This window comes from Phacochoerus africanus, chromosome 2 (assembly GCF_016906955.1).
Source record: "Phacochoerus africanus isolate WHEZ1 chromosome 2, ROS_Pafr_v1, whole genome shotgun sequence".
NCBI lineage: Eukaryota > Metazoa > Chordata > Mammalia > Artiodactyla > Suidae > Phacochoerus > Phacochoerus africanus.
Genome location: NC_062545.1, coordinates 30,858,181 through 30,877,002, shown reverse-complemented (window position 1 = coordinate 30,877,002; position 18,822 = coordinate 30,858,181). Strand labels below are relative to the sequence as shown.

Below are 18,822 nucleotides of genomic sequence, written 5' to 3'. Positions count from 1 at the left end.
ATGGAAAAGGGCAAAATTGGTTTTGTACAAAGCTTTTTTAAACACACTGGTACCCACAGTAGGTATTGACAGCTGAGTGCTGGGAGTGGGAACTAGAAGCTATCTCCCCAGGAGGACTGGAATCTTTGCCTTGACCTTGACCTCCCAACAGGGCCGGTTTAGACGCTGACTGTCCTAAGTGATGCGGCGCCGCCGGCTGGGGGCGGAGCGAGCCAGGCGCCCGTGATCCCGCGGTGAGCTACCAGCTAATTCCTGCGGTGCTTTAATAGCGGCCTCGAGCGGCAGAAGTTGGAACTGCTGGCGTTCAGCCCCATCCTCGGCCACTGGAGGGAGGGGCAGCGGGCTAGCCAGAGTCTGCATCTACGGAAGAAAAGCACTGGGGGGCGGCGCGGGGGAGGGGGGAGCAGGGCAATTTAACCAATGCGATGGAGGCCTGGCTTTTCTGCACCCCCCACGAGTGCAGCGGGTTGGGGTCACACTCTGTCCTGGTACTGCTCCAGGAAGCAGGGGCGAGGTGACAGGCCACTCTGCTTGGTGGGCACTGGATCAGACCAAGGGACTTGGGAGAATTATAGAGGGGAATGAAGCATTCCTGGGATTTGTAAATCTTCAATTTTGGCAACTAATGCCCAGCAGTCTTATGAGATGGTCTGGTTCCTAGGTCCAACTGCTGTCCTTCTTATCCAACTTGGGTATTATGAGCCTTTTAATTTTGCTTCCCCTTCTGGTAGTGTGAAAAGGTGTCCTGTCATGGTTTAATTTGCCCCTTTGGGATCTGTTTTGCTTCCATTCTTCCCCATTTCACTAAGAGGCACCTCTGACCACCTACATGCTCAAGCCAAAACTAGGAGTCATCCTAAAAACCAAAAAACATAAAAACTAGGAGTCATGCTGAATTCCTCCCTCATTTCCCAAACACAATAGCAAGTCCTGTTGGTTCCACTTCCAAAGACATCCTTTTCTCCCCACTTTACCACCACCTGCCTGGTCCAAACCATTGATGTCTCTCTCAAAGCTTCCAAAGATCTCCATCTACCTCCGGGGATGAGCATCACCACTGACCTTGTACGCACAAATGCAAAATGACCTTCCAGAAATAGTAAATTCCAGTGTCTTCCATTAAAAAACTTCTCTCTTTACCAGACTCCAGCCACGTGGGCCCTGACTTTCTCTCTGACCACTGGCAAGCCCTTCTGCATATGCTCATTCTTCAGATCTCGGTTCAAAAGCCCCACCTCCATGGAGAGGGCTTCTCTCAGGATCCCCACACCTAATCAAGCCCAGCCAATTACTCTCAATTACTTTCTTTCTTTCCTTTTTTTTTTTTGTCTTTTGAGGGCCACACCCATGGCATACGGAAGTTCCCAGGCTAGGGGTCGAATCAGAGCTGCAGCTGCCAGCCTACACCACAGCCACAGCAATGCCAGATCCAAGCCAGATCTACACCACAGTTCATGATAACGTGGGATCATTAACCCACTGAGCAAGGCCAGGGATCAAACCCGAGTCCTCATGGCTACTAGTCAGGTTCGTTCCTGCTGAGCCACGACAGGAACTCCAACTACTCTTTCATATTGCCAGGTTTTTTCTTTCATAGCATCTCTGTAAGATAATAGAGATTCTGGTATTTATTTATTGTTTGTCACTGGAATATTAGTTCTATAAAGGCAGAGACTGTGTTTATCTTATTCACAGCTAAATCCCTAACACCAAGCACAGTGTCAGTTCAAAGAAGGTATTCAACAAACATTTTTAAATTAATAAATAGATATTTTAAAAAACATTTCTTCTATTAAAGGGGTGTGTAAATGTGGCTCCTACACTATGGAAACTAGGAAGTATAAGAGTTGCACAGCAGATTCACTCACTTCAAACAAGAGCATGGATTTCACATGAAGTCAGAGCAACTCCTTGCCGAAGAGAGAACAAACATTACTGTGGGTTCACTTGCTCTGGGAATGAGCAAAAAAAAATACATATATACTTATATATATATATATGTATGTGTATACCGAGCTGAAACAGAGACATTAAGGAAAATTAATACTATACCAATTATTATTTATAAATCCAGATCATAATTCAAAGCCTGTTAAAAGACTGGAAGTATTAAGTCATATTATTCTTGTATCTTCCACACAAACAAAAGTGTTAGAAAAGCTTAGAGCCAGGATATGCTATAGAATTTTTACATGGTAGGCTGAAATTTAGCCTTTGAACAAAAACATCTCGGAACAGAGAGGAAGCAAATATTTTAAAAACAGATTTCACAGTCATTATTCTTCATATTTTGAGTTATCTTTTATATTCTTTTTACAGATATCAAATCATTTCTTTCCCTGTTAATTAAAAAAAAAAGGTACACTCACACAAGTAGCGCACTTAGAAAAAATGTAAAGAGGGCAAATAGGAAACCCAGAGTCAGTAACATCTTCAAGGTCAAGTCTGGTCACTCAAAACCACAGACTTTTGTTATCTTCAACAGCTCATCTCATATTTAAGGTTTCAAATATGGCTGGTTCAGCAGGCCAGCTTTTCAGGACAAACCTAAGTACAGTCCAGCATAGAATCATCCAAAACTATGTTAACATTTCCAGGATGTTGCTGTGTGGTCCATGGAGTTTTGCATATAAAAATTAAGAAAATTCTTCCAACCTTGCTGTTCAAGACCAGGTGCGTGCGCCTCCCAGCCCTGTATCAGTTGGGATTCCTAAGGCTATGTTTCACCTGGCAGGAGAGCAGTCCGTTCCTCCTCTGTGCCGAGGACATTTTCAAATTTAGATCTACATTAAAGGAAAGAAGACAAGGTCGATATTTCTCACCTTAAAAAAACAAAAAAACCTCAGTACCTACATCTCTACCCAACTATTCTCGTAAAATGTGTCTATGAGACGATGAGGCTCAAGGTGCCCAAAAGTCTCCTAACTGGAAAAATGCATGTAAAAATGTTGTTTCTTTTCCATTCCTGCAAGCCAACTTTTTTTTTTGTTGTTGTTGTTGTCTTTTTAAGGCTGCTCCTGCAGCATATGGAAGTTCCTACGCTAGGGGTCAAATTGGAGCTGCAACTACCGGCCTATACCTCACCCGCAGCAATGCCAGATCTGAGCCGCATCTGCAACCTACACCACAGCTCACAGCAACACAGATCCTTTCACCCACTGAGCGAGGCCAGGGATGGAGCCTGCCTCCTCACGGATACTAGTCAGTTCATCACCACTGAACTCCCCCACAACCTGTTAAAGGGAGAAAAAAAGCTCAAGAGTTGACCATACCTCCTCCTTCTCCTTGAGTGCTCCACTAGGTAAAACACTCCCATTAGGAGTCCCTTTAACAGAATTAAAGGTACTGGTTAATATCAATTATCCAAGTCATGTTTCTCCATAAACACAAGGAAAATAAAAAATAAAAGACTAATTACTCACACTTGTCAGAGCCCAGAGCCCTTGTACTGCAGCTGCCCATTCAAAACCAATTTTTTCATACAGAATTCCCCCCACCGTTGGTCCTGCAAAAGCACTAACAATGAAAAGAAGAAAGAGTATTAAATAGCACAAAAAGAAGAGTTACTTCTTACAGGCTGCATAACCTATTCAATTCATTATATTGAAAGTATAAGTACTAAAGAAAAAAGCCGATTCCTGGACAGAGTAGTAGGTGAAGGAAAATAATTCTACCTCATAATGATCATGTTTAAAATTTTTAAACAATCCTAAAATTATAACTGCTTCTGAAAAGTTGATAACTTTCCATGAAAATTTAAAAAAGAAGACATGCATTCAAAAGAATCTTTATATTATTCTTTCTACCCTTCTAGATATTTGTATTTAAAATAACTCAGTACCTCCTTATTAATATCTACTTGGCCAGCCTACAGGTATCCCTCTGGTATAACAGAGAGTAAAAAATAAATGCACAAATAAATAAACATATTTTCAAGACTGAGACATGCTCCTCTTAAAGGAACTTTAAAATATTACTAAAGTAAGACAAAATATATGGGACCATTTTGATTAGGTATTAAAACTGCTAGTATAACTACTGACCTTGTAGTCAGAGGGTGTGGGTTAGAAATGGAACAATGTCCTAAATGAATTGTGTGCCTTTGAACAACTCATCTGACCTCCCAGTATCTGCTGACAACTCATCTGACCTCTTGGTGTCTGAATTTCTTCATCTATAAAATGGGGATGGTTATTTCCCAACTTGCAAGTGTAAAAGAAGTTCAACAGCTACTCACCCCACTGACCACATTGCACCAAAGAGACCTGACACAAGTCCCAAGGTACTTAATCCTTCTTCAAACCCATTTTCACTGCAAAGAGAAACAAGAGTATATCTGTGATTAAAAGCAAAATGTGCATGGAACAGAAGAATACTGTATGATAGATAAAGTAAAACAAACCAGGGATAATCTGGACAAACCCAACAGCAAGAACACTCCATTTCTAAAATAAAATGCTAATCTAAAGACACTCTCACAGTTATGTTTATGCCATGGTTTTATAAAAATACTTTAACTGCATATATAGGATATATTATTAAGAATCATGACCCACTTGCATCAAATGTTTATTAAAGTATATAATTAACCAATTAAAATGAGATGAACATGTAAAGAGAACAATGGGCAACTTTTAGGAAATACAAAGGCAGCTCCTTATTCTTATGAGAACTGTTGAACTGGCACAGCACAGCCATCAGTACTCTCCCTGCTCAAGTTCACTTTGTGTTATCATGCCTACTAAAAAAAAAAAAAAAAAAGAGTGGTGGCCAAGTGACCGATGTCTGGTGTGGTACTGTGGTTTAGAACAAAAATTTATGTTTGGTCTTCTTCCCTATTTCTGGCACAGAGCTCCTAAAATCTGTGCAATTTCCTAAGTGATGAAAGCCATTAAAAAGTGTCTTTTGTTATGTTAATGAGATGACTCTGGGACCAGCACCCAGGATGCCTGGAGAATCAACATGTGATTAGAGGGTTGGAACAGTCAGTCCCACACACCCTTCCTCCATGGAGAGGGGAGAGGCGCTGGAGGTGGAATCCATTGCTATGTATCCATTGCTATGTAATGAAACCTCCATAAAATCCCCAAAGGACTGAATTCAGAAAGCTTTCATCTTGGGAAACAAACCAGAATGCTTTCACGTGCCACCATGCTTACCCCAAGCTCCACAAGGACAGAGGCTCCTTTGCCTGGGACCTCATTGTCCTATGTATCTTGTCATCTGGCTGTTGATTCGTATCTTTAATATCTTAGCAGCAAACCAGTAACCTAGTGAGTGAACTGGTTTCCTGAGTTCTATGAGCTGCTCTAGCAAATCAATCAAACCCATGAGAACCTCTGATTTACAGCCAGTCGATCAGAAGCATCGGTAACAACCTGCAGTTGAAATTGGCATGGGAAGCGGAAGGCTCTCTTGTGGGACTGAGCCCTTCGCCTGTACCTGCCATTTCCAGGTACACAGTGTCAGAATTAGGTGAACTGTAGGACACCAAGCTGGTTTCAGAGAAGTACTTGGTGGTGTGGGGGAAAAAAAAACCCATACATTGGAACTGGTACAACATCATCTTACCTGGTCACTCTGTGCCCTTGTAGGGATCTCCTCTATGAGAGGGAAACGATGCTGTGCTTTGGATTTTTAAAAGTATACCTGTACCAAGGCATACACCAAGCCAAGGCTCTATCCGCAACCCATTTTACCTATCACTCTATTCATATTACTATGTATTATCATGTATATTATTGTTTTCGCTTATACATACTATTTATATCACAATACTGTGTGACATGAAATCATGAAGATTGAGTGTGGTAAAAAAATATCCAGCATCCTACAAAATTGAGAAATCCATGCTTGTGATGTTTACTGCTATTGACAATACAGTTCTTCAAGCAATGGAGGTAACTTACTAAGCGCAGCTGAGAATCTCCGGGAAAGTTGGAATTAAACTCATTCCAGCAGAGACACCATTTATGACTAGTATCAGCACCAGCAGCCAGAGCTGACTGCAAAAGAGTTTTGGAGGGAAATTAAAAAACTATTAGCATTTAAAGAGACAACAAAGCTTGACACCAAGGAGGGCAGAAGTTTGGTTGCACAGAATACACGACTAGCTTGGTCCTCATTCCCATCCGATCTCATTTCATTCAGTGACAGCACCCTTTAGGGCCTTATGTTTTGAGGGGAAAGAAAATCCATTCATCCTGATATCCCAACATCTTTGGTCACACATGTCACATGTCTGGAGTCAACCTGCTTTCTTATCACCATATAACAGCCCCTCAAAACTGGATAAAATGTCAGTGTCAATGTTGCCCCGTCAGTCGCTTGGCTTAGAAATAACATTGATGGAAAAAGGGCACAGAAGGTAAGTGGTCAAAGAAGGACAGGAAACTGCTATGTGTTCCCTGTTGGGCACTATGTCAGTTACTTAATATCCATTACCTGGTGGAACCCTTGCAGCAACCTTGCCACATTAAGTTTGTTAGAAGGGATTCAAGAAAACAATTTAGGTGATGCCAACAAACTTGATTTAACCCTTCATGAAGTGGACAGTCTAGGAGAACTGTAAAACGGGACAAAAGGCAGGAAGCTTTTATAGGATAAAGAGCGAAGAACAAGGAGGAGAAAAACAGAAATCTGATTGGTCAACCTTGTTTGGGGTGAGGAGGCCCAGAGTTGGCTTGGTGTTTGGGGACTGGCCGACTGAATGGATGGCTTTTCTGGTCAAGAGGAGCATTTACAGGGACCTATAAAAGTATTCTAAGTTTTGGTTTGCTGATGCGGCCTCCTGGGCAGGAGTCGCTCCATCTTGAGCCTAAAAAAATTTATCTTACTACTATTACTGGTGGGTTTTTTTTGTAGATAAGAAAACTGACGCCTCTTGGAAGTTAAATGATTGGCCCAAGTGCACATACTAAGTAAGTGGCAAAGCCAGAATACAAACCCAGATCTGAAAGACTCTGAAATCCTTGCTTTTTCCATATCACACTCTGTCCCAGAGGTACTTAAAAAGCTCTAAGCAGCTCATTTTATTTTATAAATAAATAATAATAAACAAGCTTTAGTAAGCAGCTACTATATGCTAAGGATGACATAGAAGCAAAATGATCTGGCCCCCACCTCATGGGGTAGGGAGTAGAAAAAAACGAAAGTATATTCTAAGAATAATCAGCTACAGGAAGATAACAAATGCTATATTTAAAATACAGTACAAATGTGCAACTGAAACACAAAGGGAGAATAAGCATCTTTCTCATTTGTTACAGACGTAATACATTCCTATTTGCTTATTCTACTGCTGCCATCTAGCAATACTGTCAGTCTAACAAATCATTCAGTATAGTCCTAAATCCAGTAATTAATTAAATAAGATTCAAAAACACTAAGCATATCCGTGTTACACTAAAAATTTTTGAAATAATTCCTAGTGCTATTTGGCCACAAGCACAAAAGAAGAAGAAGAAGAAAAAAATTACCTCTTCATGTGCAAGACTGGAGCAGGTCCTAAGAACATGTAGCATCCTGCTGTGATTAAGTTTCCAAAAACTAGAAGCCATTTCCTTAGATGCTAAAGATGGTAAAGAAAGTCCAAAGAAACACTTAGTCCAAGGGCCTTTCATAATACAGGAATATAAAGAAAACACAAAAGCAAGGACAATATACTCCCAGACAAGGTATGAAAAAGGACAAGGATTTCCTGAACAATATATAACAATTTAAAAAGCAGTCACCACAAGGAAAAACCAAGTAGATACAACACCTAGAAAAGGCATGTTATTAAAAAGTGCTAGGAGTTCCCGCTGTGGCAGAGCAGATTAAGGTTCCAGCTACAGTTGCTGGCCTAGGCCACAGTCATAGCAACTCGGGATCTGAGCTGCGTCTGTGAGCTACACACCACATCTCACAGCAACACCAGATCCTTAACCCACTAAGCTAGGCCAGGGATCGAACCTGTGTCTTCATAGATGCTCATAGTCCAGATTTGTTTCCACTGGACCACAATGGGATCTCCAAATATCTTACAATTTTATTTGTCCACTCTACCTCAGTAAAAGTAAAAAGTTTTTAATAAGTGAGTATGCTAATTCTAATCCACAGACCTCTAAAGTTCCAGAAATACTGATGGAAAACCACCAGTCTAAACATACAAAAGTAATTCTTGGGGCTCCCGTTGTGGCTTGGTGGGTAAAGAACTTCATATGGTGTCCATGATTATGTTGGTTCAATCCCTGGCCTTGCTTAGTGGGTTAAGGGTCTGGTGTTGCCACAAGCTGTGGTGTAGGTTGTAGATGTAGCTCAGATCTGGGGTTGCTGCGGCAGTGGGGTAGGCCTGCAACTGCAGTTCCGATTTGACCCCTAGCCTGGGAACTTCATAGGCTGCAGGTGCAGCTGTAAAAAATAAGTTAATAATAATAATAATCTGTAATAAACATACAAAAGTCATTCCTAAATATCAATTAAGTGTACATACTGGCATTTTATCACTGAGTAGGCCCATCAGCGGTGAAGAAATGGTGTAGGACAGCGCCAAACCCAGAAATACCAGTCCCACGTATCCAGCTGGTAAATGAAACTGTAAAGGAAATCCTGTATTAAAGTTACATGGCTAAATTACTCTTTCAATAAACATTGAACCTTTCCTCTGCCACTCCTTCAGCTCTGATTATCCACCATTAGTGGACTACTAACACTCAGAATCCTTCCTGATTTTTGTCTTTTGTAAATGGATTACTTTTTTTCTATGGGGGAAAAAAAACCTAACCAGAGGTCAGAAGTCCTAGTCTGTTTTCACTTTGTAGCGCTTAACATTAAACAGACTATAATCATCCTCCACGAATCACAGCATCTTTACATGTAAACCAGTGCTTTGCCAACATTATTATGCACAAAAGTTAGTTTCTTAAAAGAGGTTCTTGGACCTCAGCCCTAGAATTTCTGAGTCATCGAGACTGGGATGGGGCCTGAGAATCTGCATTTCTAATAAGCTCCCAAGTGATGCTGACTGTCCACCAGTGCACTTTCCACCAAGCAGGGCCCGAGAGCAAGCAATTATGTCCACTGGCCACACGGCAGAGGTCTTCATCACTGGGGGCTACTCACCTTCTCCAAAACAAAGAGGGACAGGGTCGGATCAAGGAAGCCAAAGCACGAGCTGAGTGAGGTGATGACGAAGGATAAAAAGGCCACCTTGGGTAAAGTGATGAGTTTCCAGAAGGAGTGTTTCCCTGGATCAGACTCTTTGGGGGGTGAAAATGAAAGAAGAAATTCGAGGAATGAAAACTGCTTGACTTTGCCTTTCAATCTATTTGGAAAAGTAAAATTGGTAACGTCATCCTTATCCAGTAATCAAAATAACCACTGCATAAAATTGTGTATTATTTACCTCTGAATGTAAGTTATTCAAACCTAGAGGCCATTTCCATTTTCCTTTTTTAAAATTTTTATTTATTTATTTATTTATTTTATTTTATTTTATTTGCTTTTTAGGGCTGTACTTGCAGCATATAGAAGTTCCCGGGCTACAGGTTTAATCTGAGATGTAGCCATTGGCCTCACCACAGCCACAGCAACGTGGGATCTGAGCCCTGTCTGCGACCTACACCACAGCTCACGGCAACGCCAGATCCTTAACCCACTGATCGAGGCCATGGATTGGAACTGCATCCTCATGGATACTAGTCTGGTTCTTAACCCGCTGAGCCACAATGGGAACTCCCTACATCAACATTTATGAAAAGGGAATCGATTCTTTCAGTATGTTCTAGGAATTCTACTATGGATTATATACAATAAAAATGCATATATGTTAAAACTGGACTCCAACAAAGGCATAAAAATACTCAAATTTGAGATTTTTAAAATGAGTAATAAATGAGGTCTTACCATAATTAGGTAAAATACACATGTTGAGGGGTACCATCAGGAGAACTATGCATCCCAGAAAAATGAAAGGCACTTCATAGCCAAAGGACTGATATAAGAAGCCACCCAAAGGAGGCCCTAGCACTAATCCCAGTCCAGAAAAAATCTCAAGAGTTCCCTAAAAGTGAAAAAACAAAAGAAACTTGAGTCAATATATTTTGTTTGAAAAATTAACAAAGATATAATGGGCAGGATCTGAAAAAAAATTCTATCACTTCACGATTTACATACACACACACACACACTGCCCCCCTCAAGACGGACCCAAAATTTAAACATGCATATTGAAACCATACAATTACTAGAAAAACAAAATATGAGAGGTTTTTTCTTTTCTAATTATTATGGTGGGGAAGATTTTCTAATTATGATATAAAAACTAAGAAGACACAAAAGAAAAATTTGATAAATCTGATCACACGAAACTATGAAAAACTCCAGACGGCAAAAGAAATCAATAGTCAAATGAAGAATAGGGAAAAAATATTGACAAAGGACTAATTTTCCAATTACAACAGGAGAGCAACTACCAGTCAATGAGAAAAATGAATAATCCTATGGGAAAGAGGGCTGTTTTGTTGACACATAAAATGAAATGCAAATAGCTCTAATGTGAAGTGGCCAGCCCTAGTTGCAGGACAGCAAATCCACACTCCAAACATGTTTAGACACAAAAGTCTGTCTTACAGAGCATGTCCACAGACTAGTATTCTGAACCCTTTCTGATAAATATTTTTCCTGGAAATATAAACAGTACACCTGTCACAGTGACCAGCACTGCACGCCAAATGATTATAGAACCTAAAGTGAATCTATCCAGGCATACATATATATGATTATAGAAGTAGGTAAATATATATGTATATATACCCAATAAAAAGTATGAAGATTTATATTTATACAGCAAATAGTTTGTCTGACGGTTAAAACATTCAAACTGTAGTATTAATATGGGTAAATAAGGGCAACCTTGGTACCAAGCTGATTAGACCCTGAAGTTTAAAGGACAGTTACATGCTCTGAGCGGGGGTGCTTGTTCTGATATGCAAACCATGAGTCCTTCAGGGATGCCTGCGTCCAGAGAAGGAAGCTACGGGGAAAGCCTAGTTGAGACAGGGAAGCAGCAGTCAAGAGCTGGGACAGGAATCTGGTGTGTCACTAACACTCCATGTCGAGGCATCTAGGCAATAAATGAGAATGTGCATCAATACGATGCTGCCAGGCTCTGGATTTCTATGGTAAAATAAGAGGCAGACTGACTTCACAGAAGCCCTTATGGACTTCAAGTTGGTCTCTAAGATCCCTTTGCTGAATCTGGGAAAAGTGGAGCAAAGACTCTAGCATAAATCAAGTATTTGACCACTAGGGACAACTCTTTTCTAAAGCAGAAGAATGCTTCAAACAACCCAGCCATAATCCAGGCTACAGAGAGAAGGCAATATACCACTGGAGAGGGTTTTTTTTTTTTTTTTCTCTTTTTAGGCCCGCACCCAAGGCATAAGGAAGTTCCCAGGCTAGGGGTCTAATCTGAGCTACAGATGCCGGCCTACACCATGGCCATAGCAACATGAGATCCGAGCCGCATCTTCGACCTATACCACAGCTCATGGCAACGTTAGATCCTTAACAGTGAGGCCAGGGATCGAACCCGAGTCCTCTTGGATGCTAGTCGGGTTCGTTAACCGCGGAGCCACGATGGGAACTCTAAGGGTTTTTTTTAAAAGAGATCTAAAAAATATTTGTTTTTGCCCATTCAGGGGCTTCAACATCCAGGAAAAGCACCTAAGTAAGACTAAGGGTGTGTTTACTGGCTGTCTGCTGCTACAAGCAGAAATTGGGGTAAAAGGTAACGAAAACAGAGAGTAGAAAAAAAGCAGGTCTAGAAGAATGGCCCCCAGCTTTGACCTGAAAGGTCAAGCAAATATTTTAGCCTACATTAAAAGGAAAACAGGAAAAGTGTATAAAAATACCTACCATTACTGTAGCCACGTTATTTGGAAAAGCCTTTGCGAGGATAGAAGATGATGCAGTTATTGCTGCAGAAAAACTTATTGCGTCGGTTATTCTCACTAGAAAGCACATAGCAATAAACACTGGTCCTTCTGGTACTTGGTCCAATACACTAAAAAAGAATAAGACAATTCTTAAATGCCAAATTGGTTATGATTTGGTTTTTTTTCTTTTTAAGTGTACTCACTGAAAACAGTAGTACCTCAACCATAGTTATGATAATAAATTCCTTTAGGATATGAATTTCTTTTTCTTTATTTTTTTTATTTTTATTTTATTTTTTTTGGTCTCTTTGCCTTTTCTAGGGCCGCTTCCCGTGGCATATGGAGGTTCCCAGGCTAGGGGTCTAATCGGAGCTGTGGCCACCAGCCTATGCCAGAGCCACAGCAACATGGGATCTGAGTCACGTCTGCAACCTACACCACAGCTCACGGCAACGCTGGATTGTTAACCCACTGAGCAAGGGCAGGGACCGAACCCACAACCTCATGGTTCCTAGTCGGATTCATTAACCACTGCGCCACAACGGGAACTCCTAGGATATGAATTTTTAAAAGGGCTTTTTTGTTATACTTTTGTGGGAAGAATTTGAATCCAAGTAACAGCTTCATAAGAAAAACTTGCTCTTTTCTACTGACATAATTGGTGCCTTAAATGATAATACTAAATAGACCTTTTGAAAAATGTAGCCACTCTGACAAGAACCTATAGAGAAGAAAAACTGTAATTTCAAGTTTTCCTCCAAACAAAAAAAGCACAAGAAGAGGAACAAAACCAAAAATCTGGGAGTTCCCATTGTGGCTTGGCAGGTTATGCATCTGACTAGTATCCAAGAGGATGTGGGTTCGAACCCTGGCTTTGCTCAGTGGGTTAAGGATCTGGCATTGCGTGTAGGCCAGCAGCTGCAGCCTCTGATTCGATCCCTACCCTGGGAACTTCCATATGCCACAGGTACAGCCCTTAATTTAAAAAATATATATATGTCATCAGACTTCCGATGACATTATCTTAACATTTGTATCCTGATGTTATCAGCTGATTCTTTAAGTAAGAAATTCACTTTTTTGCTTATGTCAAAAAAGTTTTTGCGACTCAGAAAAGTGTGTCACTCACAATCTCAGGAGTCCTAAAGCACAGATTCAGTAGCCAGCTTAAAGGTGATCTGCTAGGGGCCTTTTTTCTTAAGATCAATGTCATTCATTCTCTTCTCTACATCATCCAACTCCCTTCACCACTAACTGTATGCCAGGCATTTAATCAATGGTACTGATTGATTTAAAGAAACCAGTAACATTTTAAACTGAAGATAAATGATGAAATTGGTTCAAGTTTCCAAATACATCAGAGAACGACTTACCCAAAGAGCACTGTAACTCCTCCTGAGACAAACATTCCTGCTACAAACATAAATTTTGCTCCAATGTGTACAAGCTATAATAAATGCCAAAGAAAAGTGGTAAGTTGAGGACTGCTGCAAGTCTACATTGATATAAACAAATCCACTGTATCAAGAAACAGAAGATTTGGGGAAGACATGTGAAGTTAACAAAAGAGTATAATAATTCTTTTTTTTTTGGTCTTTTTTTTGGTCATTTTAGGGCTGCACCCGCAGTATATGGAGGTTCTGAGGCTAGGGGTCCAATTGGAGCTGTAGATGCCTACCTATACCACAGCCACAGCAAAATGGGATCTGAGCCGCTTCTGCGACCTACACCACAGCTCACGGCAACGCCAGATCCTTAACCCACTGAATGAGGCCGCGGATTGAACCCGCAACCTCATGGTTCCTAGTCGGATTCATTTCCACTGCACCATGATGGGAACTCCAATAATTCCTTAATGGAATGACAACACCCACTGTTTACAAACATGGAAGAAGTTAAATATCAATCAACCCAAAGAATGGAACTGTCCACAGAAGCACAATTCATAAAATATAATGGTGTTTATATCTGTATCAGTGGAAATTCTAGATTAGTAAATTAGAATAACTCATTACATAATTTTAAAAATTTAAAATGTGCATATGAACTTTGATACTTACATATTTTCCAAATACCAAAGAGGCTAGCAAGTCGAAAAAAGCATAACATCCAAAGATCATACCAATAACTGTGTTGCTGGCTCCTTTCTTTTCAGCCTTTAAAGAAAGAAAAAAGGAAACAATATGGAAAAATGGAGCTATTCAATCAGAGCATCATCTTCTTGTAACCTTTATCTGCGTAGCAATTTCAGAGATTATTATATTAAAGTAAACATGGTAAGGAAGGAAAGGAAACTACAGTAAAACCTAGTCTCTGACATGAAAATAATTGAGTCATCAAGCCTATTATGAACTGCTGGCTTTAAGATCTTGAGACAGAGGAACAAAGCTGAAGGCATCACACTTCTTGATTTCAAAAATAAATTCCAAAGGTACAGTGATTAAAACCCTATGGTTCTGGCAGAAAGACAGACATAAACGAATGGAACAGAATAGAGAGCCCAGAAATAAACCCACACACCTATGGTCAATTGATCTTCTACAAGGGTGACAAGGACACACAATGAGGAAGAGATTGTCTCTTCAACAAGTCCTGTTAAGAAAACTGGATAAACACATGCAAAAGAATGAAAGTGGACCCATATCTTACAACACTCAAAAAATGAATGCAAAAGAAATGACTTAAACATAAGATCTGAAACTGTTAAACTCCTTAGAGAAAAGATGGGGATGGGGGGTTTCTTGACACTGATCTTGGCAATGATTTCTTCAATTTGACACCAAAAGCCTAGGCAACAAAATGAATTAGACAAATGGGACTACATTAAACTAAAAATCATCACAGCAAAGGAAACAATCAACAGAGTGAAAAGGTAGCCTACAGAATGGGAGAAAATGTTTGTAAACCACCTCTATACAAGAGGTTAACCTCCAAAATATATAAGAATCTCCTACAAGATTCTAAAAAGCCCCCATAAGAAAAAATGGGCAAAGGGGAGTTCCTGTTGTGGCTCAGCAGGTTAAGAACCCGACCAGTATCCATGAGGATGTGGGTTCGATCCCTGGTCTTGATCAATGGGTTAAGGATCCAGCATCGCCACAAGCTGTGGTGTAGGAGGCAGACACAGCTCGGATCCTGCGTTGCTGTGGCGGTGACGTAGGCTGGCAGCTATAGCTCTGATTCAACCCCTAGCCTGGGAACTTCCATATGCCACAGGTGCAGCCCTAAATAGAAAAATAAATAAACAAATAGTAAATAAAAGTGGGCAAAGAATTTGAATAGACATTTCTCTGAAGAAGACATGCAAATGGTCACCAGGTGTATGAAAAGTTGTTCAAGATCATGAATCATCAGGGAAAGGCAAATCAAAATCACAATGAGATATCACCTTGCACCGGCTAGGATGGCAATTTTTTTTCCCATATATTTTTTTTATTACTCAAATGAATTTATCACATCTGTAGTTATATAATGATCATAACAATCTGATTTCACAGGATTTCCATCCCACAGCCCAAGCAGATCCCCCCACCCCCCAATAGGATGGCAATTATTGAGAAAAACAAAAAATAACAAGTGTTGGTGAGGGTGTGGAGCCACTGGAACCCTTATACACTGTTGGTGGGAATGTAGAATAGTGCAGCCACTGCGGAAAACAATATGGAGGGTCCTCAACACATTAGAAATAGCACCACCACATAGTTCAGCAATCCTTCTTTTGAGTATATATTCCAAAGAATTGGAAGCAGTGACTCAGAAATATGTGCACCCCCTGTTCACTGCAGCATTATTCACAGTAGCCAAGATGATGTTCAAACAACCCAATCGTCCATCGACAGATGAATGGATAAGAAAATGTGGTATAGGAGTTCCCATTGTGGCTCAGTGGAGATGAATCTGACTAGCATCCATGAGGATGCAGGTTTGATCCCTCGCCTTGCTCAGTGGGTTAAGCATCTGGCATTATCATAAGCTGTGGTGTAGGTCGCAGACAAGGCTCGGATCCTGTGTTGCTGTGGCTTTGGTGTAGGCCAGCATAGCTTCAGCTCTGATTTGACCCTCAGCCTGGGAACCTCCATATGCCATAGGTATGGCCCTAAAAAGACAAAAGAAAAAAAAAAAAGTCGTATATACAGAAAAGGGAGTATTATTCAGCCTTAAAAAGGAAATCCTGGCATTTGCAACAACGTGGATGAACCATGAGGAAATTACACTAAGTGAAATAAGTCAGTCTCAGAAGAGCAAACACTGCATGATTCCATCTATATGAAGTATTTAAAACAGTAAATTCATAGAAGCAGAGACTAGACTGGTGATTGCCAGGGGTTTTGGGAAGGGGAAAGTAGGGAATTATTGCTATTTGGGTATAAAGTTTCTGTCAAGCAAGATGAGCTCATGTTGGAGTTCCCGTCATGGCACAGTGGTTAATGAATCCAACTAGGAAACATGAGGTTGCAGGTTCGATCCCTGGCCTTGCTCAGTGGGTTAAGGATCTGGCGTTGCCGTGAACTGTGGTGTAGGTTGCAGACATGGCTCGGACCCTGCATTGCTGTGGCTCTGGCATAGGCCGGTGGCTACAGCTCTGATTAGACCCCTAGCCTGGGAACCTCCATATGCCATGGGAGCGGCTCAAGAAAAGGCAAAAAGACCAAAAAAAAAAAAAAAAAAGATGAGCTCATGTTAAGTTCTCACCGCAAAAAAAGAAAAAAAGAAAAATGAAAAAAACCCCACAAGAGAACACAAGGGAAATATTTTAAGTGGTGAATATGTTTAGTATTTTGATTGTGGTGATGATATCATGGGCGTATACATATTTTGTCCAAATTCATCAAGATGGATATATTAAGTTGTGCAACATTTTGCATATGGATTCTACCTCAATAAAATGCTACCAAAAAAAAAAAAAAAGAAAAGAAAGAATTGTCAGATTTAGCTGGCAAACATCAGAATTAGAGTATAAACCAAACAAAAAAACCTTAGATGAGGAAATCTGGGCTCTGCTTTACCTGTGGAACTAAGCAAACAGTTGATCTGGACATACTTCTTTTCTGGTATCTTTGAGATAGGAGAAAACATATACATTGGTCTCTGTCCTCAGTTCTTGGTACAGAGGTCCTAAAACCCTTGTAATTTCCTCATGATAAGACAACTAGGAGCAATACTGTTCTGATATTTGGTCTTTGACCCTGGTTTCTGACACCTAAAGTCCTAAATCCCTCAGCGTCTCCTAGGCGATAGGAGTTCTCGCGAGGTGACTCTTGGCAGACTCCTGGATGGGGGCTGGTCACCAGAAAGACCAAGCCATGATTAGAGCTTGGAACTTTCAGTCCCACACCCCTATCCCCAGAGGAGGGCTGGAAATTGAGCCTACCTGATGAAGCCTCCATAAAGATCCCTATAGTGTGGGGCTCAGGGAGCTTGTGGGTTGGTGAACAAGTGGAGATGCTGGCAGCATGGTACACCCGGAGGGGACACGGAAGCTCTGTGCCCCCTCCCACATCCTTTGCCCTCTGTGTCTCTTCCATCTGAAAGTTCGTCTGTGTACTTTATCACATCCTTTTATAATTAAATGGTCAGCGTTAAGCAAGTGTTTCCCTGAGTTCTGTAAACCATGCTAGCAAATCATCGAATCAGGGTGGTGGAAGGTGTCATGGAAAGCTCTGATGGGTAGCCAAGCTGGACGGAAGTAGGTAATGCGGAGACCTACTACTTGAGACTGGCATCTGAAGTGGGAGGCAGTCTGGTGGGACTGAGCCATTAACCTGTGGGGTATGTGCTAATTTGGTTTAGTGTCAGAGTTGAATTGAACGGTAGGGCACCCAGCTGGTGGGGAAAAAAACCCACACACATCTGGGTCAGAAGAATCTCACACTAATTGCCTTCACAGAGGGTGACAGCAAAGAAGAAATACACGGCTGGAAGGTTTCTCTACTCAGTATCACATTTAGTTATAGGACTGAATGCCACTAAAAACCACCACCAAAAAAATCCACTTCGCCAGTTCAAAAATTCAAGGACAGGAAGCTCCTTGCGCTGGCCCATGAATCACCCCAAGGCCTGTTCAGTTTGGTTCTCTGATTGTCATGCCAATACCAACTAAGACAAGAATAGCTATCAAAGGCAATTTCTAGCTCACTTATGACCCTCTGCCAAAGGAGGAGGGGAACCAAAAAAGGAAGAACAAGTAGGAATCCCACACCAGGAGTTAAGAAGGCTTTGTTTTCCCTTGATGTCCTGAGCACTAGCTTAGAGGAAGAAGAATGAAAAAGCAAGCGGATGAGTATGTTTTGCCAAGGCATTTATTTGTCAAATATACGGCTTCTATAAGAAATGAAAAAGAGCCCACTCTTCACATCTACTACTTTTTTTTTGTCTTTTTTTGTTGTTGTTGTTATTGTTGTTGTTGTTGCTATTTCTTGGGCCGCTCCCGCGGCATGTGGAGGTTCCCAGGCTAGGGGTCGAATCGGAGCTGTAGCCACCGGCCTACGCCAGAGCCACAGCAACGCGGGATCCCAGACGCGTCTGCAACCTACACCACAGCTCACGGCAACGCCGGATCGTTAACCCACTGAGCAAGAGCAGGGACCGAACCCGCAACCTCATGGTTCCTAGTCGGATTCGTTAACCACTGCGCCACGATGGGAACTCCACATCTACTACTTTTAAAGTTAGAATGCTCTCTCCCCTGCCTCTTGTAAGCAAAAAAACTACATCAAAAACAAAACAAAACACATTTATTTTAAAAGCACATACCGAGAAGTTCCTCTTGTGGCTCAGCAGTAACAAACACAACTAGTATCCACGAGGATGTAGGTTCGATCCCTGGCTTCACTCAGTGGGTTAAAGGATCTGGCGTTGCCGTGAGCTGTGGTGTAGGTCACAGATGTGGCTCGGATCCCCAGTT

At 41.2% G+C, this 18,822-nt stretch overlaps 1 protein-coding gene across 4 annotated transcripts in view; it reads right to left on the bottom strand.

Moving 5' to 3' along the window:
* Positions 1–715: 715 nt before the first annotated feature.
* The window catches only part of SLC18B1 (solute carrier family 18 member B1), a 31,686-nt gene continuing 13,579 nt past the window's right edge, over positions 716–18,822 (bottom strand). For 3 of the 4 annotated variants that reach the window (XM_047758450.1, XM_047758459.1, XM_047758440.1), the window contains exons 4-15: positions 13,979–14,074; positions 13,292–13,365; positions 11,899–12,046; positions 9,886–10,042; positions 9,103–9,239; positions 8,474–8,575; positions 7,479–7,570; positions 5,910–6,005; positions 4,238–4,312; positions 3,423–3,516; positions 3,273–3,325; positions 716–2,783 (exon numbers count right to left, since the gene is read on the bottom strand). In XM_047758450.1, the coding sequence (XP_047614406.1) occupies positions 2,717–2,783; positions 3,273–3,325; positions 3,423–3,516; positions 4,238–4,312; positions 5,910–6,005; positions 7,479–7,570; positions 8,474–8,575; positions 9,103–9,239; positions 9,886–10,042; positions 11,899–12,046; positions 13,292–13,365; positions 13,979–14,074 (1,191 nt within the window). In that variant the 3' untranslated portion in view covers positions 716–2,716. Of the gene's footprint in view, positions 2,784–3,272; positions 3,326–3,422; positions 3,517–4,237; positions 4,313–5,909; positions 6,006–7,478; positions 7,571–8,473; positions 8,576–9,102; positions 9,240–9,885; positions 10,043–11,898; positions 12,047–13,291; positions 13,366–13,978; positions 14,075–14,438; positions 14,531–18,822 lie in introns of those variants that run through there. The other variant, XM_047758468.1, reaches the window with a different exon arrangement.